The sequence below is a fragment of the Hemibagrus wyckioides genome, linkage group LG27 (assembly GCF_019097595.1).
Source record: "Hemibagrus wyckioides isolate EC202008001 linkage group LG27, SWU_Hwy_1.0, whole genome shotgun sequence".
Classification (NCBI taxonomy): Eukaryota; Metazoa; Chordata; class Actinopteri; order Siluriformes; family Bagridae; genus Hemibagrus; species Hemibagrus wyckioides.
This window is the reverse complement of record NC_080736.1, coordinates 9,090,594-9,116,410: the sequence shown is the minus strand read 5'-3', so window position 1 is coordinate 9,116,410 and position 25,817 is coordinate 9,090,594. Positions and strand designations below refer to the sequence as shown.

The 25,817-nt window shown below is 38.2% G+C and overlaps 1 protein-coding gene across 1 annotated transcript in view; it reads left to right on the top strand.

Moving 5' to 3' along the window:
* si:ch211-186j3.6 (neural-cadherin) overlaps positions 1-25,817 on the top strand; it is a 225,120-nt gene that overhangs the window by 123,485 nt on the left and 75,818 nt on the right. Inside the window, exons 17-22 of the mRNA XM_058382382.1 lie at positions 1,317-1,600; positions 2,351-3,974; positions 5,850-5,943; positions 8,996-9,180; positions 13,699-13,925; positions 23,146-23,423. Of these exons, the coding sequence (XP_058238365.1) occupies positions 1,317-1,600; positions 2,351-3,974; positions 5,850-5,943; positions 8,996-9,180; positions 13,699-13,925; positions 23,146-23,423 (2,692 nt within the window). The remainder of the gene's footprint in view (positions 1-1,316; positions 1,601-2,350; positions 3,975-5,849; positions 5,944-8,995; positions 9,181-13,698; positions 13,926-23,145; positions 23,424-25,817) is intronic.

The window sequence follows — 25,817 nt, the reverse complement described above, 5'->3', positions numbered from 1 at the left end:
AAAACGATAACGACATGATACTTCTAGTAATTTATCAGAGTTGCTCCGGGCGATAGCGAGATCAAAATTTAGATTGGAATTGAGGCTGCCCGTGCGTTGTGTCTTGTTCGTTATCTCTCTTTCAGCATGGAAACTCAAAGGCACAGACATGAGAGGTGCCATAAGGTGAAGGGGACCAACAGTAGCATGAAAAAAATATATGCAGTAGTAAATAGTATACAGTAGTATATATATATATATATTTATAGTTTCTTTATCCACTTGTTTTTGCTTAGGGCATGTTGGACAGGAAGCTGATCTGTCCTGTGTGTAAATCTAATGCCAAACAAACAAACAAAAAGGTTGTCTTTAATGTTGGAAGACGCAGTAGAGGATGCAAGATTAAGAATGACGTGTCTTACTCATGCCGCATCCCTTTTATTCCTTTGCTCTAGAGATTTCAGCCCCTGCCTCGTGTATTAGAGCACAGATTCTGGCTCGGCTATAGTTTATTAACCTGCCAGTAATGTAATTGACTTCATTTATTTCAAGCTACATTTTCACATGTGGGAAACAGGAGGAGAGTTTGAGTCATAAAGAAAATAAGACAATATGCCAAATCTAGATCTGCATGGCTAGCTTTACTTCCCAGAGACAATGTTTTCAGTAGGGTCTGGTAGTTTCCTTTTATTTGTAAATATATATATATATATATATATATATATATATATATATATATATATATTGTATCATTGTTTTGGCTTGTAACAGCTAATAGAAACTACAAGCATCCAGTATTCAGGGCTAAGAAAATGATCAACAATTCAACATATTAGGCAGTGTATATACAGGTAAATAGTACAGCAGTTACTTAGAAACTGTATTAGTGCTTACAATTTATAAGTAAATTATTTTTATGTGTATTCGGAAAATCTCTATTAATATAAACAATTAGTATGTAAATCTATGTGAATCATTTATTTGTGCATACATGATTATGTATTATTTAAAATAATTACCTATTTATTTATATAATGAACTATTTTGATAATCATTAAGGAGAATCAGAAAACACCAGCAGTATTGTATAAAAGACTAATAAGCTGTAAATGTTACTGTCTATGCTACATCTAGGCCTATTTCACATACACACCTATGGAATTATTATTATTATTATTATTATTATTATTATTATTATTATCATCATTTTCTATTTATTTATTTATATAAATTTATATTTATGCAATTGACTAAAGAATTATCAGAAAATCAGACAGTAGTAGTATCTGTTATCTGGAGTAGTTCAGGAAACTCATGATCGCTATGTTGTTTTGCAGGTGCCAATGCTAAACTGCGCTACCAGATTACTGCAGGTAACACAGGGGGCGTTTTTGATGTGGAGCCTGAGGTGGGCACCATTTTTATTGCCCAACCACTGGACTATGAACAAACCAAACGTTACAAGCTGTACGTGCTGGCCTCGGATGGGAAGTGGGAGGACTACACCGCTGTTGTCGTCAACGTGGTGAATAAAAACGACGAGGCTCCTGTGTTCTCTGTCAATGAGTACTACGGCAGTGTGACAGAGGAACTGGATGGTTCTCCAGTGTTTGTCCTGCAGGTGACTTATTTATCTCTGAAATATGCATTTGAGAATTAGTAAATGCTCTAGGTTTTTTGTTTTGTTTTGTTTCAGAACACAATGTAGCGGAGGAGGAAGCTCTTATATGTGGATATACATATTCATTTAGTAAATTATATTATGCTTTCAGGCTAGGTAAATATGTTCTGAGTCAAAACTTCTTTAGTTAGAAACATTAAACAAAATGCAGCATTTCCGAACAGCACAGAATTAGGTTGTGTCATTACTTCAAGAATGGTTATACCCTTGGGAGTTGGTGGTGAGTCCCATTTCCCCAAATTGAGGGATGTTACAGAATTCCACATCCTGTCTTGAAAATTGGTGTATAATTTGTTTTGAATGAGCAGGGAAATGAGTCATGTTACAGCAGTACATTTTAAGTCTTTGTACAAGCACTTATCAAATAACAAAATGGATAAACAGATTTTTGGACATTTTAGGAACTTGAGTATAATGTCTCATCAAGGAGTAGTTTAAAGCTGGAATTGCAGCAGATGACATCATGCTTTGGAGATAATGCTTTTCATCCAATTTGTAACTCAAAAGTGTTTTTACTTTATTGTTTGTAGAATTATTAGATATATTTTTTTAATTGTTTCCTGCTAGAATTTATACTTTTGCAATGGGATTTAGGCTCTTGGCACTTGAGTCCAAGTCAGCACACTTTGGTAATTTCAAAGAGAAGGTATCAATGAAGAAAGATCTAAGATATTCTGTTTGATGTTTTAGGTAACAGCCACTGACCCAGATAAGGATGCTGACCAAGAGGCTCTGCGCTACTCGCTGCATGGTCAGGGAGCAGAAAGTGAATTCATCATTGATGAGGTGACAGGGAAGATCTATGCCCAGAGGACATTGGACCGAGAGGCACGGGCTGTATGGCGCTTTGTGGTTTTAGCCACAGATGAAGGTGGTGAAGGCCTGACTGGATTTACTGATGTCATCATTAGTGTTTGGGATATTAACGACAATGCTCCCATCTTTGCCTGTGCACCAGACAACTGTCATGGAGATGTGGCTGAGAACTCCCCACCTGGCACTTCCGTCATGGAGATGACTGCCACTGATTTGGATGATGCAGCTGTAGGGCAGAATGCCGTACTATCCTATAGAATTGTTGGTAATGCAGCCTTAAGTGGAAGTAACAGTGGGGTGGACATGTTTACCATCAACCCGGCTACTGGAACCATCTCACTGGCCAAGGCTGGGTTGGACCGGGAACAGACAGAGTCATACCTCCTAGTGGTAGAAGCCAGGGATGGAGGTGGGATGACAGGCACAGCTACTGCTGCCATCCATGTAACAGATGTGAACGACCACCCTCCTCGTTTCTTGGACCGCTCTTGTTCAGCACGGATTCCTGAGAGCAGTGAACCCAACACTGCCCTGCTTGACCTAGTTGCTGAGGATGCAGACGCTGGTGAAAATGGTCAGCTGACATTCAGTGTGGTATCTGGAGACCCAGAGCAGAAGTTCTACATGGTGAGTCACCGGCAGGAGCAAAGGGGAACCCTTCGGCTCAAGAAGCGATTGGATTTTGAGAGGCCGGGTGAGCAACGTTTTAATCTTACAATTAAGGTGGAGGATCTGGACTACTCCAGCCTTCTTCATTGTACATTAGAGGTAGAGGATTGCAATGACCATGCGCCAGTCTTCATCCCTCACTTCGTGCAGATCCCTGACCTTAGAGAGGATGTCTTGATTGGTACCAGTGTTGCTTCAGTGGTTGCCAGTGACTCAGATTCTGGTCTAAATCGGGAGATTAGCTACAGTATAGCACCTGAATCTGACCCATATGGTCTCTTCTCAGTTGATCAGAGTGGTATGGTGACTGTAGCTGAGCAGCTTGACCGTGAGATTACCATCCAGCATAACTTAATCATCCTTGCAACTGATCACGGGACTCCACCACTGACTGGCACAGCCACCATTCACATCTCCCTGCTGGATGTAAATGACAACGGACCTGAGTTTGAGACTGCATACTCACCGGTAGTCTGGGAGAACGTTCCAGGACCTCAGCTGGTATATCTCAACACCAGCTCCACTCTGCTTAGAGCTGTTGATCGAGACTCTGCCGAAAACGGTTCACCATTCTCCTTCTCTGTCCCTCCTGAATACCGTTACAGCAATGACTTTTACCTGCAAGATAACAGGAATGACACAGCCACCATCACTGCCCTTAGAGCCTTTGACCGAGAAAGACAGAAGGAGTTTCTCTTGCCAGTCATCATGACTGACAGTGGAAACCCACCCAAAACAGTCACCAGCACCCTCACTATCACTATCGGTGACAAGAATGACCATGCCCATGTTGCTGGAGAGAAGACAATATATCTCAACAGTCACAGAGGTAAATTCAGAGAACTAAGACGTAATCTAATGCATCTTAATTTATTAGGAGTAAACTAATAGTGTGTGAAGATAGTGAATGATTAATTATTCTTTATAATTAAGTCAAACTAATGATTTTTTTTTTTATTATTTGTTTTGGCTAACCAGAACAGTGCTGTATAATTTAATAATATAAATAAGCATATCAGTGCAGGCCTATGTAGAGTCTGTTTGCTAAAAAAATGACAAGTCTTTGGGTGCATGAATAGGCCTCAATGCAGTGCAATGGGGCATTAAATAGTTAAATTAATTAATTATATACAATAATTAACTGAGACATTTTTAGATGGGAAGATTTCTATTTATGTGAACACAACCAACATCCATTAATGAATGGGAATTTATCAACCATACCTCAACTGCATTTCCTTCCTTTTTTCCTTTTTATTCTGCATCTCGTAACAATTTCAATACATTCTCTACCATTTTTACATGCTCCAGTGTCTTAAAGTATATCATAGCCAAAGGTGATTGCTATATCCAATCCAATCTAAGTCTTAAATCTCAAATGTATTCTCAATGTAAAACAAATATTGCCTCTCAGTGAAGATCTATGTCTATAGAGAGAATTATATATATATATTTTATTGTCATAGAATTCACCAGTATTTCTTTTCTGTTTGTTAGTCTTTTTCCTGGTATTTCGGGAATGCTTTTGTTTAATTTTCTTAAGATAAATGAATGTAACTGGAGCTCTCAGGTGAGCCGTGATGAAAAGATGAGAGAATAGTGCTGATGCAGCTGCTGGATGACCTCATTCTTGCACGGTTTGAGGGCCTGTTTCTGCTCAAGAGCTCCTTGTGCTAAAAGCATAGCAACCAGAGCAAAACGTGGCTTGATCCATTAAGGTGTTTAAAGCCCAACAAGAAATGCAGCCCAGCAGCTACCAAAGCTAGCTCTGTGTAATCTTGCGAAGGGATGTCTGAAAATGTAAGAGATGGTTAAAAAAAAATTCCATTAAAGAGAACTAGTCAGTATGTTTTGCATCACGTTTATTAGCCTGTTAAAGCTTTTAGTGTCTGTTCATTTCCAGGAAGCATGATGAATTATTTTGTTTACCAGTGAATGTGCCGATGTGACTCTCTCAGGCTGAAACTAGATTGATTACTAGTGTTGGGATACATTATGTGCACCTAGCTAGGTTGAAAAGAAACACCAGTGGCATACAGCCAAAATGTCAAAATGTTTTTTTGCCAAAAAATATTAGCATTTAATTTTCATTAAGGATCCTCCTAGCAAAACCTAGCTAAACAGATGCCTTGGCTTAATTAATAACAGGTCTGTTTGGTTATACAGTGTAAGCAGCAATGTGCACAAACTGAAGGCAGTCAAAAGTTTTTCAAAGTGAAAACACATTTAATTCTCTCCATCATGTTTGGTTCTGCATAGTTCAGCTTGTTAAGCCTGTACAGTGCAATTTCTGCTTTGTTACTCGGAGAAGTTAGACAAAATGAGCCAAGGTTATTTATGCCTCTGAAAAGAAAAGTAACAGCAACAAAGCGTGTGCCCATCTGTGCATTGGGGCTTGGTGTTAATGAGGTGGAGAAAGCACAACTTATCCTACTGAGACTCGGGCAGCAATTAGATTGCTTGGATGCCTTTTGACTTAATAACTTTGTTACTTTGACTTAATATCTCATTATTTCATTCAATTAAGTATTTTTTTTGACATATTTGACATTATTTTACTTAATCTATTTTTTGCTAGCATATGGGATGTTTAATAGTAAGTAAAATAACAAGATAACTGAAAAATATCCTGGGTTTTATTATTTGGGAAAATGTCCAGGATTTCTTAGGTCATATTGACACTAAATATATTTTGCACCAACAGGGAGAATGCCGACATCTGTTTTGGGAAAGGTGTATGCTCCAGATCCTGATGACTGGGACAATAAAACCTATACATTTGAAGGACATGTTCCTAAGTAAGTCTCATTGCCCAACAATTTGTTCTTGGTTTCTTTTTCTTTTCATTGTTGTCTACTTTCCTTAGTCCTGTCTCCATGTGTCTCTCTGTCTTTCTCTCTTTCTCTGTCTCCATTTTTGTGTCTCCTTTGTGCCCCCCCCCTTCCTTATTGATGTTAGACACCTTAGTGGCTGTGTGATTAAGGACTGTGTAAGAGGACTCTAATGGAGGCAGCTTTAGCCTTGAGAGGTCTAAGCGCTGATCTGCACTCTCCTGATGTCCTCCATTTCCTCCTTCTCTCCCTCTCTTCCTCTCTATGCTGATATCTGTGCAATCATCCGTTGGTTTGGAGGCTGGATGCCAGGATAAAGTTAAATTTTAAGAAGCAATCAGGCTTCTGTCAGTTTTATGGCCAGGGCCTTGAATTTTAAATCAGCACATCTTAGCAGGGCCATTCACCCTCCAGTTATCAGGGCTGCTAATTAAAGATGAAGGAAGCTTCTAGAGAAGCTGTTGCTCTCTTTCACTTCCATTTCTCTCCCACTTTACCTCACCTCACTCTACCTTCCTGACCTCATGCGTTCATGAGTGTGTTCTCAATGCCCCCTCTCACCTTTCCTTTAATTTAAAGTGGCATTTCATTTAGTCTGAATATGTATCTGTCAGCTCTGGTCTTAGAGGTTATATGATCAGAATGTCAGTTTTCTCTTAACTTTGAAATTTCGTTTGTCATCAGTTAAACGCTTTTAAAATGGCCTGGTTCAACTATTTAACTTTGGCTAAACTGTTTAGCATACACATTTGCAATTCTTTCTGAACTGGAGTGAATATCTCATTATATTTTTCAAAAAATATATATTTATGTTAACATTGTTAACAGATGAATACATTTATTTAATACCAATAATTACATGCAATTGCAATTACATACATCAATAGTTGCTTTTAATATGTTTGGAAGCTGCAAGGCTACTTCTATTTGTCAAAGTGACCTTAACATTATAAAGAGTGAAACAGGAAAGACTGACTGACATTCTAGTGACTGAAGCAAAACTGAAGTGAAAAGAACATCAGGCCAAAAAGTAAAAACTGGTCAAAAGCTTTTTTTGATTTCAGACGTCAAATCGTATTTTCAGTTCTTCTGGTAAATTCAGATTTTTGTTACTCTGTAAGCAATAGCCTTCTATGATTATATGGTCTTTAGCAGTCACTAGCAGTTAAGCAGGTGGTTTCAATGTGAGTAATTATTTATATGCAGCATTTACAGTGGGTCATATTCAGTCTGAGAATGTGCCCGAGAGACACACTTTTCCCAGTTCTTATAGGTAAACATGAAATGAAACTCTTGATTTGTACATATAATAAAAAACATGGAAAATAAAAATAAAAAGGTGTGAAAACCCTTACAGGCTTAAAGGTGTAAAATTGGTTAGGCCTAAAATAAAGTCACTTGGACTTGCTAGGCAGGTTTGTTATGATTATTAAATTACTATGAACATTTCCTGAGGACAATAAATTTAACCCTACAAATTTAAAAGCTCCTCAACAACCATGGGCTTCATTAATCAGCTGAGTAATGAAGCTAATTGAAGCAGTGGGACCTTATACAAAGATATAACATTAATGGCATTTGGCAGACGCCCTTATCCAGAGCAACTTACATTAAGGACCTTGCTTAAGGGCCCAGCAGTTACAACTTGGTGGACCTGGGATTTAGAACCCACAACCTTCTGAGCAGAGGTCCAACACCTTAAAGACTAAGCTACCACATCCCCGTAAAACTCAAGCCAGTTGGCACTTAACTCAAGTCAAGTTGGAAACTCAAGTCAAGTCAAGATTCGGAAGACCAGGAAAACTCCCATATATAACAGTAGTATGGTTATACTGAATATCAACACTGCTGTGATTAAGCCAAAGGCACATAGCCACAGGTCTGTATAACCACATACCTGCTTGAGCAATATTGCTTTTAAACAACAGTTCTTTGAACAATACATTAATAACAAGTAACTGACATTTTGTATAGATCCCAAAGATGTTACTTACTAGCTAGCTCGCATTGATTTTTACATTCCTGTTAAAGGTGCTTTCAGTGAATTTGGCTTCTCTCCTTCCTTTTCTTCTTCATCTAATGAACATTCATATTTTAAGTCAAAAGTTATATGTATAAAAATATATATATATATATATATAGTGCTTGTCCTGTCACTAACTCTGCTGTAGTAACTATTTAGGTGCAACAAACAATAGCTAGACTCCAGACACTGAAATATCCGAGTGCAGTACTACTCAATATATGCACCCTTGGAACACCATTCGTCCAAAGAAATTAGTGGACTGGATTTAAATGTTGTATAAATGAAATTGTCATAAAAAAATTGAAAGTGTTATGCATGCAAAACAATATTTAGATACGCCAGATGCAGCTCTGATACTAGTATTGTAGAGTGATAAATTAAAAATTGAACTCAGTGGCAACATTCGGAAGCAGAATTTGATAAAAGGAACACATTGAAAACTGTTAAGCATGGGTGGGGTGGGGGGGTGGGGGTATCTGTTATGCTTTGGGGTCCTGTTGCATAGGAAACATTGTGCAGGTAGAAGGAAGAATGGATTCCCATAAAAAATATGTGTAAAAACACAATCAGTAAAAATATGGAGCTGGCTTCTGTAACAGAACAATAATCCAAGGCATGGCTCAAAATCTACCATGGACTACATCAAGAATTGAAGCTTTTACAATAGCCCACACAGTCCCCTGACTTGAATATTATTGAAAATTGGTGGCTACATCTTAAACGTGCAGTGCATGTAAGAAAGCCCATGAATGTCTCGGAAATAGAAGTGTTAGCCAAGGAAGAGCGGGTGAAAATTTATTAAACAACTATTGGTATACTCTTAGCTAGTATTTTTAAACTTTAACTTAATACTGACTGAGTAAGGTGTTCAATGTTTTATACACACATTTGTACACACACACACACACGTATATATATATTCATATACACACCTCAGAGTATAATAACATATTTCATTAATGAGCTGTTTCCTTCTACTGGCTTCTTCTGCAGTTACTTCATCCTGAACAAGCGCACAGGTTTTCTAGTTATAAAAGAGAACGCTCCACCAGGCACCTACGAGTTCCAGGTACGTGTGTCAGACGGCGAGTGGCCAGATGCTGTGTCCAACGTCAGAGTTCACGTACGAGAGCTACGAGACGAGATCATCTACAACTCTGCTTCACTTCGTCTCGCAGGTACAATTCTTTCTCGGAAGCATACTTTCCCATAATGATTTGAATGATTTAGTTCACTGTAATAAAAAAAAAAAAAAGAACATAAAGCCTGCTGATTAAATCAAACACATCCATTTATTCACTCTCATGAAAGTTACACTTTAAAAATAGTTATCCTTAGCTCAGTGATGGTATGTCAATTGATGATAATGTGTAAAGATCTAATATTACCTTGTGTTAATTGTATAATCTAATGAAATTCAGAGAGCTCTAATATAAGACTCGATCATCACACTGACATACGTCGATTTAACTTGTAGGTGTCACATGATGGCACAGAGCTGCAGTAATGACACCGTTTTAATCGAAGCTGGCATGTCCGATCTGTAATCAGAGCAAGCTTTAATGTTGGTCATGTCAAGTGATAGTGTAATAAATTCCAAAGTGGTGTCAGTGGGGTAGCTTGGGGCTTTACAACCATCAGCATTTTAATCCTAGAGAGAGCATTTCCCAGCGGGACAGCGGCCTTGAAATTAAGTGATGGCTGAAGGAGTTTATGATATTAAGGACTACTGGGGAAAAAAAAAAGCTGAAAGAAACAGGAAGGGGAGTGAAAGCACTGATAGATACATAGATAGATACATTTATTTATTTATAGAAATATTATTTTATTTATTTCTTTGCTCTTTTCTAATATATATATATATATATATATATATATATATATATATATATATATATATATATATATATATTTGGCTTGTTATACTGTATGTATTGGTTTGTATCCCCTCTGGTGAGGAAATGAACTGCACCTATTTTGGCACTTCCTGTAGGCAGCCATTTTAAAACAGGAAATGGGGGTGAGAGGGCAAGGGAAGGGTTTTTGTTTTTGGTTTTTTTTTACCTGTAAGACAAGCACCCTTAGGCAATGTCTTTTTTGGTTTTTCTTGTTATTTGTTTCAATAAAGAACCAGATTTAGCTCACCCTATCTGGAGCGACAATGTACTTTTCCCCTAACAGAAGTGGTCACAAGTGGAAGCCACTACAATGTCTTTATATCTTGATTTAATTAATTTTTTTGAAGGGCATCAATAATTCTACTGAATATTACACATTACATATGTCATATTATTGTTATGTCTTAATATTTATCTTTCTGTTTGTATAAATAAAATATGTATGAATGTGTGTGTGTGTGTGTGTGTGTAGAATAGCTTAGTCCATAAATATATGATAAACATATAAACTTTATTGTCAGACAGCAGCTCTCACATTTACAGGCGAATATTGTGTATCTCCTACTAACCATGCCTTTTTAAAATCCTAACCAAACACACACTAAATCCCAGCTTTCAAAGTAATGGAAAGACCTATTCATACTATTAATTTCAGCGTCCTTGACATTTGAAATCCCATTTCTAAAACAAATATTGACTGCAGTAAAAAAATCTCTTTTTTTTCAGAATTCTGCTTTATACAGATTATGGCTTTTGTTGTCTTTTTTTTGGTAAAATTGTGCAGGTAAACTTGATTGAAAGAGAAAATATGTGGTACACAGGCATGAAGATGAGAAAATTCACACCACACACACACCTGAGACATTATTTATCTTTAAAAAAAAAAAACAACATTTAGAATGTCTCATCTATTTTCATCCTCCACTTTTGTCAAGAATTCTCTGCTCCTGTACAATTTTTTAGGATCGATAAAAAGAGAATTAGGAAAAAATATCTGCAGATATTAAGTGGAATTAGTGCACCAATCCCTGCTCCATCTCAAGGTCTCATTAATGGACACTCAATCATCACTGTCCTCCAGCTCACCATAGCCTGAACTCATCTTAAATCACATTTAATGCTTAATTCTTTTCTCTGGGGGTGTCGCTGTGTGTCCGTTTCTCTTGACATATCTGTTGGCTTCTGTAAATATATTATTTTATAGATCTTCACGGTTCTGGATTAATGCTATCTTCTAGAGTATATTTTTTAAAGTACTTTCATGTATTTGTGCTGTACACATATAAATCTGTGCATGGATTCTTTGCATCCATCTATGAACCCTTACTCAAGCTATAGAATATATTCATAAATATAGAATGCATATGAATATATGCGACTTGTGAGAATTCATGAGTAATATTAATGTGGGTGTTTAACTATTTATTTATTTATTTACAGTTAGCATTCAGAAGCAACCTCTCTGCTAGTATGGATACATGTGATGTTAATAACATTTATTTTTACTCTCTGGCTACGGTTCGAGGTCATGGGTACTGGGAAAGGTGGTTAAACTAAAAGAAAACCTTCTTTATGTGACCTATTAACAAAATTGAACAGATACAGTATTGTTGTTAATTAGTGAATACAAGCTAATATTCTTGCATGTAGAAAGGAACAGTTATATTTTGTACAGCTCTGTTCAGTTATGATTTGTATGAGTTGCAAAAAACACCAGGTGATGAACTCCTCTGTTTCGGATGTGGGTTTGAAAACTATGTTTCCAAGTGTATCTTGAGGATTTTACTTGAAAACCTTATCTTCAGTAAACACTTTTTCCTGCTCATAGTCATGTTGGATCTGGAGACTATGACCAGGATCACAGTCAGAAATTCACTCCGGATGGGATGGCAATTCATTGCAAGGCACAGTGTTGTCACTTATCCTCTTTCCAGCAAGGAAACCAATGGAATCCCATGAAAAAAAATGTATGGTTATGCCATTCTGAGCATGCTCAGAGCCCATGGAAACAGTGGAGGTACTGTTTGGTCATCCCTGGCTATCGATCCCAGTGGAGCTTGCGTTGGGAGCAGAAGGTGTGCCGTTTTTGCCACATGCCATCTTTGTTCCTATTAATCACTTCCTGTTTGAAGGACTCTGAGTGACACTCTTCAGGCTTGAACGACCTTCACTGTGCTGTTCTGATGTGCACACTGTTTAAGCCAGCTGTCAGAGGAGGACTTTAAAGCTGTGAAAACTGTAAAAGCACACTGGCACTCATCCTCTCTTGCACTCATTCACTTACACTTATACACCCACATGCAAACTTGTCATGACTCATGCTTCAGTACATACACATGGACCCCAACTGAGATGCAAACAAAAAACAAATTCCCTAAAGGAACCATTGCTTTTAGATGGGATTATATAATTATATGAAAGACTTACATCTTGTCTAATGCTCTAAGGTAGTATACAGGATATTGTATATATAAACCTGCACAGTATGTACAAGCCTGGTTGAGTGGAGCTGACAATATCCTGATCTCATTAAAGCTCTGAATCTCCCCCAAATTCTCCCAACATGTTCTCCCCTGCCTATGAGCTGCAAAGCATCAATTGGAGTCCCAGGAGAACTATGTTACTGTCTAAAAATAGCCCCAAGGAAGCTTTACCCTGCCAGAAGATGTTCTGAGTGATACATGGACTAACACACTAACACCTCCTCTGGAGAAGCAGGTCACCAGCTTTCTAAAGCCACACAAAAAAGAAAGACATCCCAATTACAAAAGGCCAGTGGAAAGTTGGAGTATGCTTTGGCAGCTCATCTTGGTGAATTGGGCCAGTAAATCAATAGATATAAGCTGGGAACTTGAAGTTTGTTTGGCCCCTATTAATAGTGAAAGCTCAGGCATAAGTCTGAAGCCTGTAGTAGCAGACCATTTAGGCTGTTTGTCCATAATGCTATGTCTTTCATTCCATGCCAACAAATGTGTGACCATAGACTGAAAGAGTAAGCCACCCCTATGTTGACAGCGAGCGCTGTGTTTGCACAAGCCTGCATTATCGGATGCGGCCTGTCAGCTTCAATTTGGGAGTGCAGCGATCGCCGGGCGCTGACTTCACTTAATGATAGACGAACATGTTGAGGAGGGCAAAACGTGAGAATGCATTTTTTATGAGCGCTATTCTGCAGGTGCTCAGGCTTCTGACCTCTACTGGTACTCCTTTGGATAAAACATGACATTGAGCTTTAATTTGATGGGTTTTTTTCAAATGTGTGTGTGTGGGCAAACAGCAGGCAGTTCAGTTGATGGCTGCTCAGAATATTGAGTGCTGAAATAAATTTTCCTACAACTCGCCATTGCTTTTATATGAAACCATTCTTGTTAAGCTTTATAGCACTCTCATCGTATAGACAAAGACATATTATGCATGCACTGAAAGGTAATACCGTTCAGACTTCCTTTCATGGAGTTACTCCTGTCTGTATATGCTTATTTATACCATCCAAACTTGAGGCAGTAATATATACAGAAGCTGAGTTCAGGCTTTAGTTCTTTATGAGATTTCAAACTGGAGCCAAAATTGGCCCAAAGTCAGTCACCCGTATGCAACACCTGTGCAACATTTCTGTTTCAGGATCAATGTGGACCTACTGAGACCAGATGAGCTTGAGTTGCAATTAAGTTTCTAAACACAGTTTGTCATCGTTCTACATCAATATTTCAGCTACGCTGCCCAGCACTCAGGATGGTCTAACTGTCAGGAATGAAAATCAACCAGACTGTGTTTTTCTGTGTATGTTCTGTTCCATAGACATCACCGCAAAAGAGTTCATGGAACAACGAGGGGGTCTACGGAGCAGATATGAGTTGTTGGGAGACTTTCTGTCGGAGATGATGTCTGTTGGCACAGAGGACGTTAATATTTTCAGCCTTATAGAAGTGCGAGACAGGACCCTGGATGTGCGCTTCTCAGTGCTCGGTACACCTTTCCAGCGTGCTGAGAGACTGCATGGATATCTCGCTGCTCATAAACAGAAGGTAAGGTTTCTCTTCTGGTTTCATGTGCGATTACATACAGATACGGAGGGGTAAGCTGGAATATCTCTCCGGGTGGAGTGTGTTTTATTATCCTGGACTCACAATACACAGTGCAATAAACAATGGGAGGTTTTGTATTTTTTTCCCCTTTATATCTGGCTTCCAGGTCAGGATTAGAAGTTTTGCAATAATTGTTTTGTGTCTGCTTATCAGTGTTGTAGTTTGTTATTCTTTTGTAAGCTCCGTTTGCATGATAATTAGTTGTTGTTGCCATCAGCAAGTTGTAGGCTAGCTCTGTATGTCAGCTCAGCTATAAATATATGAACTGGCACAGACCAGATATACAACAGTTAGAACTGCTGTCTCAATTACTTAAGCTTGGCATCATTGCTCTTCCAGTCACCTGTAGATCGGGGGGCTATAAGATGAGCAACGTTCCCTCAAGCATGCTTGAAAAGGCTTCAGACATGTTCTTTACTTCAGCTTAATTACTTAGATTAAAAGCCCTTTTGGGATCATTCTGCCATTGGCTACCAGTTCTTTTCTGTGAAATAAGTGCTGCTCTCCTGCCTCTCTTCTGCAAATATAAAATGGTTTAACCACAGAGAAGCAGAGGAAGACTTCAGGTGTGATTTTCGTGCAGCCTGCAGCAATTTATTTGAATGCGCTCTCCCTCAGAGGACAGACGTTGATCAGAATGAGAGAGGAAGTATAAAGCCAGCAGTGAGCTATAGAGATGAGCAAGAAGGAATAGAAAGAAGGGGCAGTAGAGATGGAGAGGAGACCTAGGGTTAGCAGTGTTTGGCATTCTAATTACAGGAAATACCACACAAAAGACCCACTTTCTTATTTTCTGATTTGTTTTGATCCCTTAGTCTCTTGCCTCTGCTGGTTCTTGCTTTCATTATTCAGAGCCAAAAGTTTGGGCAGAAGAAAGTGAATATTTACAAGGAGCATCTCATTAATATGTAATTCCTACTTTGTTCCACCTCAGGTTATTGGAAATTCTATGGAAATGGAGCCTATAGAGTTGATTTAGAATGATGAAAAGGCATTTCTATGTTAGTGCTGCACAGAATCTATACCAGATTTAAATGGAAAAAAAAAAAAATCACAGAATAAACGAAAAAAGATTCAAGGGATTTTTTTTCCTCATGCGAAGATTTAAACCTCCTAAGTAATTGCTTTATTTTCGGCAACCATGATGGCTGTCTGTGTGTCAGATAAGCTCAGGGTGGATGACAAGATAGAGAGAGAAACCTAAAGAGAAGCCCCGCTCCCATTTCTAGCTTTCCAGCGTTGACTAATCCTCTTCCATGAGCTCTGAGATTTTAGCTCCCTCCATCTTTCTTCTCCCCAAACATGCTCAGACTTGAACACCCATGATTCTCCTGTGGCCTGCTGGGATGAAGGAAGCAGTTCGAGGGGCATGTCGCTCAACTCCCAGGGGTTCATCCTTCTATCATGCTCCCTTAACCTGCCATCCCAATAGAGAGATATGTTCAGAATACCTTTGCGATTATCAGCGACAGTGTGCGCACATACTGACATTTCAGACGATGATGAAAACCCCCTCCCATCTATAAAGTTCCCCAGGAGTTCTTTCTCTATCCATTCAGTTTAAAAGCTGCTAGATGTATGATTTGGGGAATTGGGAATTTAGAGCTGTCTCTGATAAGAGAAATGATACCGCAAGCTGCTTGTTGCAGGACATTTCATAACCTTTCATGTGATGTGCATCTCTACAACATGTGGATTAATGTGAGTGGCAAGTCAATACACCTACAAAAACTAGTCTCTGTCACAAAATACATCATGTAACCTCACACAATGGTTTCAGAATCCAGCCTACAGATTAAGCTAGCTGGCTGATATTAGCAATTTAATATTTAACCTGTTTAGCCAACCACTTGCCAGCCGGAGATGCCACGAGGAAGAAACCATACTGAAAAGGGAACCCATACTGGTTTCTGGTTGAAATTTGGATCATATTTCATCATTACAAAAGCAGTCAAATATAGAAATGGGAAAGAGCATATGGTGTAATCATATTGTTCATAGTCATGGAAATGAACATAGGATAGTTTTTATGACTCTTAAATTGTGCTGCTCTCCAAGGAAGGTGAGGTTAATATTGTAGGAAGGTTAGTCTTGGGTATTAAATGCTTTCAGGAAGCCTAGGATATAAAAGCCAACCCAGTCGTGCCAGCAGAGGTTGAGTCACAAGTGCATAACATTTCAGATGAAGAAGGTAGAAGAACAGAGCATAAGTTTTGAGGTTACCTGTATGATTCATCAGGATGAATCATGCAGGTTCACTGGATGAGATGTGTAGAAGTGTGTCATGATCTGGCATAGAGCTCTACAGATGGAGATCATTAGTTATGCTCTTATCCTCCTGTGGTTTAAAATGGTGTGCATTGTAATCGTAGTACAGGCATAAAAGCACTCTAGAACAGCATTGTTCTGCTGCTCCACCATCAACAGCATTAAAAAAAAGTCACTTTGCCAAAACACTGTCCACAGATCTGCATTTTTACCTGAAATTCCTGATTAAACCTATAATTGCAATTTACACTTAAAGATGAGAATACCCTGAACATGGGAGGTAGGAAGGCCTTTCCATAGCCTGGGGGGTTTGATGGGGGGGGTAGATTTCATTATTCTGGGTAATATAAAAGAACCTGTACCTTTTGATCTAAGCAGACACACTGGATCATAGTAGTACAAATGTCTCCTCAGGTACTATTAGATGTCACTCAGGTCCTACTGTAGTAGAAATTGTTGGGATTAAGTAGGAGGAGGTTACTCAGTATCCAGTGTCTAATGTTCTGTGTATGTTCCTCAACTTGATGTCTGTTATCAGGCTTTGCTGAAGCATAAAGCTGAGCATCATCAAGCTAATGCAGTGTTTCTAAATAACCATCACATATATAAAAATGGTCCTAGGGCAGAGCCTTGTGGATCACCAGACTTAAATTTTGGATGCAAAATTAATTACATCAATATAAATGTATAGCAGTCAATCGGATAAAGATTTGAGCTTCACAAGAGCTGTCCTTTTAACCCTAATTATATTCGTAAAAAAAAAAAAAAATAACTCAGTACTTTGGATTGGGGTAAATGATGATAATTATATCAAATCTCCACAAATGAGTCGAGACTAAGGGTTAGGGTTGTCATATGCACAGGGAATAGACAGTAATTTTTTTTACAACAATGAAATTATTCTTTTGTGTGTGTGTGTGTGATTGGTCTCCATTTTCTCCAAAAGCTTTAGTAGGTTTTTCTCAGTTACTCTTAAACCACCCCCCATCCCCAAGAGTTCTAACACATGCATTGTAGGCTGCATGGCATCTCTAAATTGTCCACAGTGTGTGTGTGTGTGTGTGATTAGACAGTGGGTTAGCACCCTATCCAGAGTGTCCCCTGCTTTGTGCCTCTTGTCCCCTGGGCTAGGCTCCAGGCTCCCCAGTAATGATACAGGTAATGAGACCAGTGTAGTTTGAAGAAATTTTTAAAATCTATTTAAGGAAAAAAAAAAAATACAGAGTACTAGGTTCTTCTCACTGATTATTTTTCACATTATGTCATATACTGTATGTCATGCGTTGAATGGGGTGTAAGAGGTCAGAGGGCAAATCAAACAATAAACTAATAAATCTGGGAGATTTTATTAAAGCTGAACTGCCATGATTGTGCATTTAATGCTGTAGTGAGGTGAAGTGCATATGCACAAAAAACTGTAATCAGTACAAAAAGCTTTATTTTTTCCACGTTTACAGACCATTGTTACTGAATATTGTTCGTCTGACATTTAATGTTTAACTTGTTATGCTATGTGACAGACTTTTAAGACAAAAAGCTAAAAAATAAAAAATTGCTGGGTTTTGCATGTAAAAAAAAAAAATCTAGTTTAATATGACAGTGAAGTCCAGCAGAATTGTGGCAGATCCTCCAAAATTCATTCTCCAAAAAAAACATACCAGTTAATTTCGCTATAATACTGAACAAACTGTTGCTACGGTTATCATATCAAATATTAATTCTATTTCGTTCTCACAGTTTATGAAAAACAAAATGTTCATTAGCACTTTTTTGCATCTAATTTGTGTCTAATACTTGTGGACAGTTTTGTATATTAGGACTAAAATGTAATTCAGCTGAAATTAGGTAAATGATTTTCAGATCAAGGAAAAGTGTCTGTGGTTTTGAGATTTGTGCCAAATGTTAAAATATTTTTTTTTTTTTTTTGAGATTTTACAGGAAGTCTGCAAATCTGTGCAGAAGTTCAGAACAGGGCCCCAGCGGTGTGTAAATACTAATCAGTGAGGAGTAGTTTTTTGGGTTTTTTTGTCGCTACATCTATTATATAAATAAATATAATTACAGTTACTGGTGCCCCTAAAGGCATAGCTAATTGTAAATGTAACTAACACTACATCTTGTTGAATTTCCCAGGGTGAACACGCTACCTGCATTAAAAGTGTGTGAAGACGTGATTTGAGACAGCTTGAGAACACAAGTTGCTCATTACAGGGAGAAGCGTTTTATCTGTTGCACGCAGGCGCTGGAGCATGAAATTAGGTGCAAAACATGTTTTTTTTTTTCCTTAGACAAAACAGATTTTAGCATCTTTATGTGGGCATAACAACGTTGCAGCTCGTCGGATTTCAGGGCGTCGATTTTCCAAAGCTACGCAGAACGTTACCAGCTGCAGTAATTATGTGCCAAATGAATAATTGGAGTATTTTGCATTGGCCCCTTTTGTTCAGGTTGATTTGAAAGATGGGGCCATGCTCTCACAAATACATGCTATTCCGTTGTTGTTGTTTTTTGGGTTTTTTAAGATGCATTCTTTGAGGACCTGAGCAGTTGTTGTGATTATAAGGATTGTCATGCTGAATGTCACACCTGTTGCTCATTATGAGAAGTTTAGAAAGAGCATGCAAGCAGTAACGTCAGAGAGAAAAGCACAGCGGTGTGCGTAATTTGGTGCTGAGAGTACGTTGTTCTCATCTCCAAGTCCATGGCAGGGTATAGTCTCTCTCTCTCTCTCTCTCTCTCTCTCTCTCACTCTCTCTCTTCCTCAGCCTGCTTTTCTATGAGTAATTTTCATTTCCAGGAGAACTTCCTTTACCAGAACACCAGAATTGCTCCAAAAAAACCTGTAACATTCAGATATTTGAAGCGAAACCTGATGAAGCATATGAAGAAAATTCATGGTGCTTTAATTTTATAGCACTTTTGTCTGTTTGACTCAAAAACCTGTTGCATTTCCTCTGTGGTGCGTTCTGTTTGGTCAGCTATGAAAACCCCAGTTTCACTCAGGTGAGACCATCTGAACCATGTGGTTGCAGTCTGGTTGCAAGTAAACTCTAGTAGGGTTTGATTGCAATGAGAAAGCAATTCCACCCTCTATCATTCCAAATGCATGAAGTAAATCGAACGTGCCGTGTGCTTTGGATTGCAGGTGGAATTTTTTTCGCTGATTTGAGTTGTTAAACTGAGCCAAATGAGAGAACTGCAGTGCTGCAGAAATGTGATATGTTCTAGATATTTGGATCAACAAACAACCAATGAATTTTAAAGGCATGATTTGTATCCATACAGGCCCCTGTACGAGCAACATGGGCAGTGTAGAACCACACTCAACCAAAATATTTCACGCTATAAAACACAAAATCAAACCATGTCCACTGGCTTTGTTTATTTGTTTGTTTGTTTATTTGATTTATTTATTTTTTTCTGGATGTCATCTCCTTTCTGAACAATGCCCAGGATGCCTCTGTAGACTGCCATCCTTGTGGGAATGGTGGGTATTATAGGTCCAATTCCTCTGGGTTTCAAGGCGATGTTTGGAAATTAACTTTGAAAAAGAAGCGGACTTGCACTACAAATACAACCATTTGGAGACGGCCTGGAGGATCGAGTGAGACAGCGATAGACAGCCAGAGAAAGAGGGAGAGAGAAAGAGAGATAGAAAGAGAGAGAGAGAGAGAAAGATGAGCAAGAGCCAGCTAGCATGATTAGATTTTCCGTCAACTAGCTACGGGCTGTGTGCAGATCCCCGGCTCCCATGTGTGGGCTTCTGTTACTCCGTCTAGTCTGGTGATATGAAGCCAGGGCTGATCGGATGTCTCTGAGCTCTGATGAAATGAGACCTCTTTTTCGGTGGTTAACCTCACAGGTAATGCATGCAAATCACCTTCTTAGCAAGCATTAGCACATGAAAGTGGCAGTTAGAGGCCTGTGTGCCCTATGCTGGCCACACTTTGTATGGTAAATAGAAAAGCCTCTGGGTCCCAGGAGAACGGTGGAGCGACAGCTAGAGAGCAGTGGGAGTTTAGCCAGTGGTGTTATTGAACATTTTAACCTTTACTGTCTGTGAGAGCGGGGCTGGACTCATCCCTCTCGATATAGGGGTCGAATCAATTGTAAATTAGACAAGGGGATTTACTAAATAAGGAATAAAACATGACAGGACATGCTGTGCTAGGAAAATAATCATCACGTACGGTGATATATCACCCTGAATTTGATAACGTATGTGCCGATGACGTCTTCGAACACACACGTTTTTGTAATCCTTCGATTTGCAATGAAGGAGAAATGACTATCAGACAATTCTGACCAATCAGATTCAAGAATTTAACAGTGCTGTGGTATAAAAGTAGTGACATTGAGACTCTTTATAGAAGTACTTCAACCACATATATAAAACAAACCACACTTCTCAAAACAGCCACATTTCTCCAGATTAAAGTTGGGTGAGTAATTACCGAAACGTAACATCGACAAATATTGTCAACAAATACTGAATAACTGATTCGCGACAGCACAGTACCACAACAGATACAGTATCTTTGTCTCCAAACCCCAGAGTTTGATCCTGAGCCTAGATTACGAGTAGAGTTTTGCATGTTCTCCCCTCATTTTATTACTTATATACATTTTCATTCTACACAACACTATACTACACTAAAAGTATGACATCAAACAAGTAAGAGCACAAATTAAGTCCATTTACGAGGAAAATATAATGTATTTACTGAGATCTGGTTTCAAAAATTTCTTTGAAATATTCCATTAGTTTGCTGTGATGCTTACACTGGTACTAATGCATTGTATATTAATCCTCTGTGCTCTCTGCTGATAAAAATTTGTTATATTGACCAGGTTTAAATTATTCACAAAAGTCATTTAATACACTTGATTTCGTTAATCAAGGCTTAACGATTTAAGAGCCTAAAAATTCAACTAAAAATTAGGTAAAAACTGCAAAAACAAATGAGCTTGTTCACTTTTGCTGTAGACATTTTGGCAAATATTTGTGTTGTGTTAAAAAAATATATGTTCCATGGTAGTGTTGCTTCTTAATATTAATATTGCTACTACTGGGTTCTGCTATGATGCAAATGTAGTTAATGTAGTTTACTGAGAGTAGTGCACAGTTTGAAAACACCAGGCAAAGGCAAGGTCAAAAAACAATGGTTGAGCGATCAACAAACTATGGTGTCAGAGAACCGGCATGGGCAAAAACAAAGGACGAGGCAAGGTTCAGGTGTTTCGCAAACAGCAGTGACTAGGGCTAGGGCAAAATATGGAGATCAAGGTAAACAGAGCAGAGTTGAAACCATTTAAACAAACACAGAGACAAGGCTTGGTAACATCGCGGACAAAGAATGAATGGAGCGTTTGCTTTAGCCAAAACAAAATATGTGGCACATGAGGGAGATTCCTGACACTAATAATAATAATAATAATAATAATAATAATAATAATAATAATAGTAATTTATAAATAAATAAATAAATAAATAAATAAATAAATAAACATTTAGTATATGATATCATATTTATTATATATTATTTAATTATAAATATATTTTCTTACATCCTGCAGTGTACTGTCATCCCACCTAGGGTTAATTCTCCTAGCTTGCACATAGCACATAGAGATTAGCTCCATTTGTAGATCCACTACATTTTTGACCAGGATAAAACAGTTACTGAAGATCCAGGTGAATAAAGGAAGAAGCTACTGAAGATGAATAATATATATATATATATATATATATATATATATATATATATATATATATATATATATATATATATATATATATTAATTTTTTATTTTTATTTATTTTTTTTTTATTATTATTATTATTCTTAGCAAATAGGAACATTGGGAACTTCAACCAGGAAGTAGACTGGGTCAAAAGCCCATAATAAAATATAAAGTGTTGTACTTGTTATTACTTTGCTTTGTCATATTGCTCACTCATCACATTGGACTTGCTTTTATAAGCATCTTTAGCAGTGAAGCACATGGAGAATAGATAGAAGATAAAGCTTGAGAATGCCTCCCTACTGGATGTATATACACAGTGACAGTGTCTTGTCTCACTCCAGACTCAGTGGGCTGTACCACGTCCACATGGTGCCTCAATGCCTGGATTCTGCGCCACAACAGAGCAGACCACTATCATTAATCAGCCATTCGAGCACTAATCTAGCAGGTCCTCTCAGCAGCCGCACCATGACGTTAGCTCGACCTGTCACTGCTTCTCCAAATATCATTAAAGCAAATGGATTTCCTCTTAGGAGCAGAGAGAAGTTACATATCCAGTTACATTTAGAGCTAAGGCACAGTCTCATCTCTCACGCTCTCTTCCTTGTATATCCTCTGCCCTCTATGACTACACTTATCCATACCTATCCACTCTGGCTAGAGGAGAGCCATTCAATCACAGGACAATACACACTCCGTAGCAGGCTGCTGAAAAATTGCTGTTGAAGCACAGAGCACAGGTTAAGCTCTTGGTGTTTATGTGCTTTCAGAAAAAGTGCAGGATGGGATAAGCCCTCGAGTGGCCACGGTGGCAGGAGATGAAACGGAGTGTGCTGATGAGAGTGTTTACTGTAGTATGACTTTTACCTGAGAGGATTGTGAAGTCCTTTCCTTTTGTTCTCTTTCACTCTTTTGTTTTTTTTTTTTTATAGGTTTGTGACTATTGTTTGCTGCTCTGTATGATAATCCTGGAGCATAGGACCTCTTTCAATTTCTTTTCTTATTTCTTATCCTTTCCAGGTCTCTGATCAAAGCATAACATTGATTGAAAGAATCTCTTTTCCATTATTTGTATGGATGCTCTCTTTAATATCCTACTCTCTTTCTCTATACATTTTTCTCTCCCCACTCTTTCTGTCTCAAGTTGCAGTCATTCCTGCAGGTGAACGTTACCCAGGTGCACGTGGACGAGTGTGCGGCGGTGGACTGCAGTGGAGGGGGAGGCTGTATGAATAGGCTAAGTGTGAGCGAGAGGCCCTCTGTGGTGGATTCAGACAGTATGGCTCTGGTGTCAGTGACACTGGAGTCCACAGCTGTGTGCAGCTGCTCAGCCCGGGAACACCTGCACCAGGGCTGTTCCACCTACCCCAGGAACCCCTGCCACAACGGAGGAGTGTGTATAGACACGCAGAACGGATACAGGTTAGGTGGTTGCCATGGTGTGTGTGTGTGTGTGTGTCTGTGTGTGTGTGTTTGCCATAAAACAATAAGGGCTAGCTTGTTTATTACATTCAATGGAGAATTTTCCTTATGAAATAGTGCATTATTTTTTGCTAATATCATGGAAAATAAACAGTAATTAATGATTTTTCCAATTTTGTAGAGCTCTGGGAAATCTGTAGAAATTTCATCAGGTGAATTAGAAGTTGCCAGTGATCAAATTACATCGCTTCATTCATTTCTAACAGTGCAGTAACCACCAGTATAATTGGTGAAAGTTTTGATTATGTGCATAAAAGCAGAGCCCAAAAACAAAGAGGGAAAAAAAGAGAAAGAACTGCACAGGGCAACGCTCAAACAAATAGATATATATATATATATATTTATACATTTCCTCCTTTTAGTACTTTGTCTCCCTTTTTTCAAACATGCTGTCTGGTAATTTGTAAACTATCATAATTAGATTATGATGCGCCTACTAATTAGTTGGTTTTGCTAGTGTATTTAATTATTTTCTGAAAGGAACACTTGTTAAATAGACATCAAATGAGTGAGTAAGCTATCTGGCTTTGGTGTTATTTGGACAGGACTATGGCAGTCTTTTCATATACTGGAGCGCTGTCATTTTTTTTTTAAAGCTTTGAAATCAGCTGTCAGTGCCAAAATAGTGGAGTGGGTTCAAATGCCAAGCAAATGCCAATTTGTCTGTATGAATGATGTTGATTTGTAACCATTCTGAGTTTCTGCTTTTGTTATGATATTGTGGGATGTTGAACAAGTGTAGACAGTACTACTGGCCATAGCGAGGCGCACTGCTTGGTGTAATAAGCACTGAAGTAATGTTGGGGGGAAAAAATCTTTTTTTAAATGAATCTGGCTAAGATTGATTCCTCCAGTATTACCTTCTTATTAAAGATTCATGAGTCATTTAGAATGATTCATACAGTTTCATACTGTTGTGAAGATTGAAAGCTAAGACTTAGTTCCATCATGTCACACAAGTTGCATGTTTCAGCACATAAACTGAGGTCAACTGAAACAAAAAATTAGAAAGTGCATAGCATTAATGATGAAGCAATATATTAAAATGGATAAATGGCAGTCTGTGCAATCATTTTTATATGCAAAGTGCTGGAGTTTCCTTTATATGACACCGCAGGACTGCTCTGGGACAGTGTGTTTGGGGAATCACAACCAATTTGACACTGTCTTTAAAGAATAATGGCTTAAACACATGCTCATTAACCCAAGTAGACATTCTTACCTTACCAGCCATGCCTTACCTCAGAGTGCTACCAGGGTTGAGATAGATGATTGAAGTGTATATGGTTATGTTCCTCGTCATCCTACTGAATGAAAGAGTACATTGATTATCATGTTATCATATTTTTAACATAACTGCCAGCTCCTGTCTTCCTCACCAGTGTCTTTCTTCACATCATGTATCCTTGTCTTACCTCATCCATTTCAGTTATATATTTCAGTTATCCTTTTCATGCCCTTGCCTGTCTGGACCTGTCTGGGTCAATTCTCCAAACAGGGAAATACTGTCTGAACAGCTGGTACTTTCTTCCAAAAATGAAGAGATCATCAATTTGTTTTTTTTGTTTGTCAGTTTTAATGAGGAAAATAATAATAACAATAACAATAATAATAATAATAAATAATTATCAATAACATAAAATATGCCATTTGATGAGATGTGGACAAACCATTCATTAAATTCTATCCAGTTCTAAGTTTTGATTTATAATTTAATGGACTAGCCTAAGAAGCGGCATACGAAGCATTTTTGGCATACAAACAAACCGAAAGGCAGCTAAGTTGCGCGTACGTCCGGGAGCCGTTCAAAAATTATTTGCATCAGTGGAAAGCCAAGTGAAGCCAGCCAAAGCTAGTTTCCGAATTTTATTTATTTATTTTTTTCCCGTCAGCGAAAGCTGTTTCGAAAGAGTCAACCCACGATACCAAGGTTACCTTTGGCTATGTGAAGCTATGTGATTTTTCTCGCTTTTTTTGTTGACAGATTGATAGCTGTTTTATTTTTAGCCAAAGCTAAAAATATGGCATGACTTTCTGTGAGGACCCTTGACATGGAATGCTTGGCTTGGGTCAGTTCTTTGTAAGCAGCCATACAGTTTACATACGTTTCGTATTGGTAATATCTGTAATATTTTTGGGTGGCTGGAACGGATTATCTACAATTTAAAAACTCGCATTCATATGCCGAGGTCCCACTGTATACTAAAAGCAACTGACATGTATATGATCAAATAATTTCATGTTTGCACCTTCTGTAAACATCGTCAAATCATTGGCCAGTATTTCTGCCTAAGCTCTTGTATTGTTGCGTTCTAGCTTCTAGCTAGTCTGGCT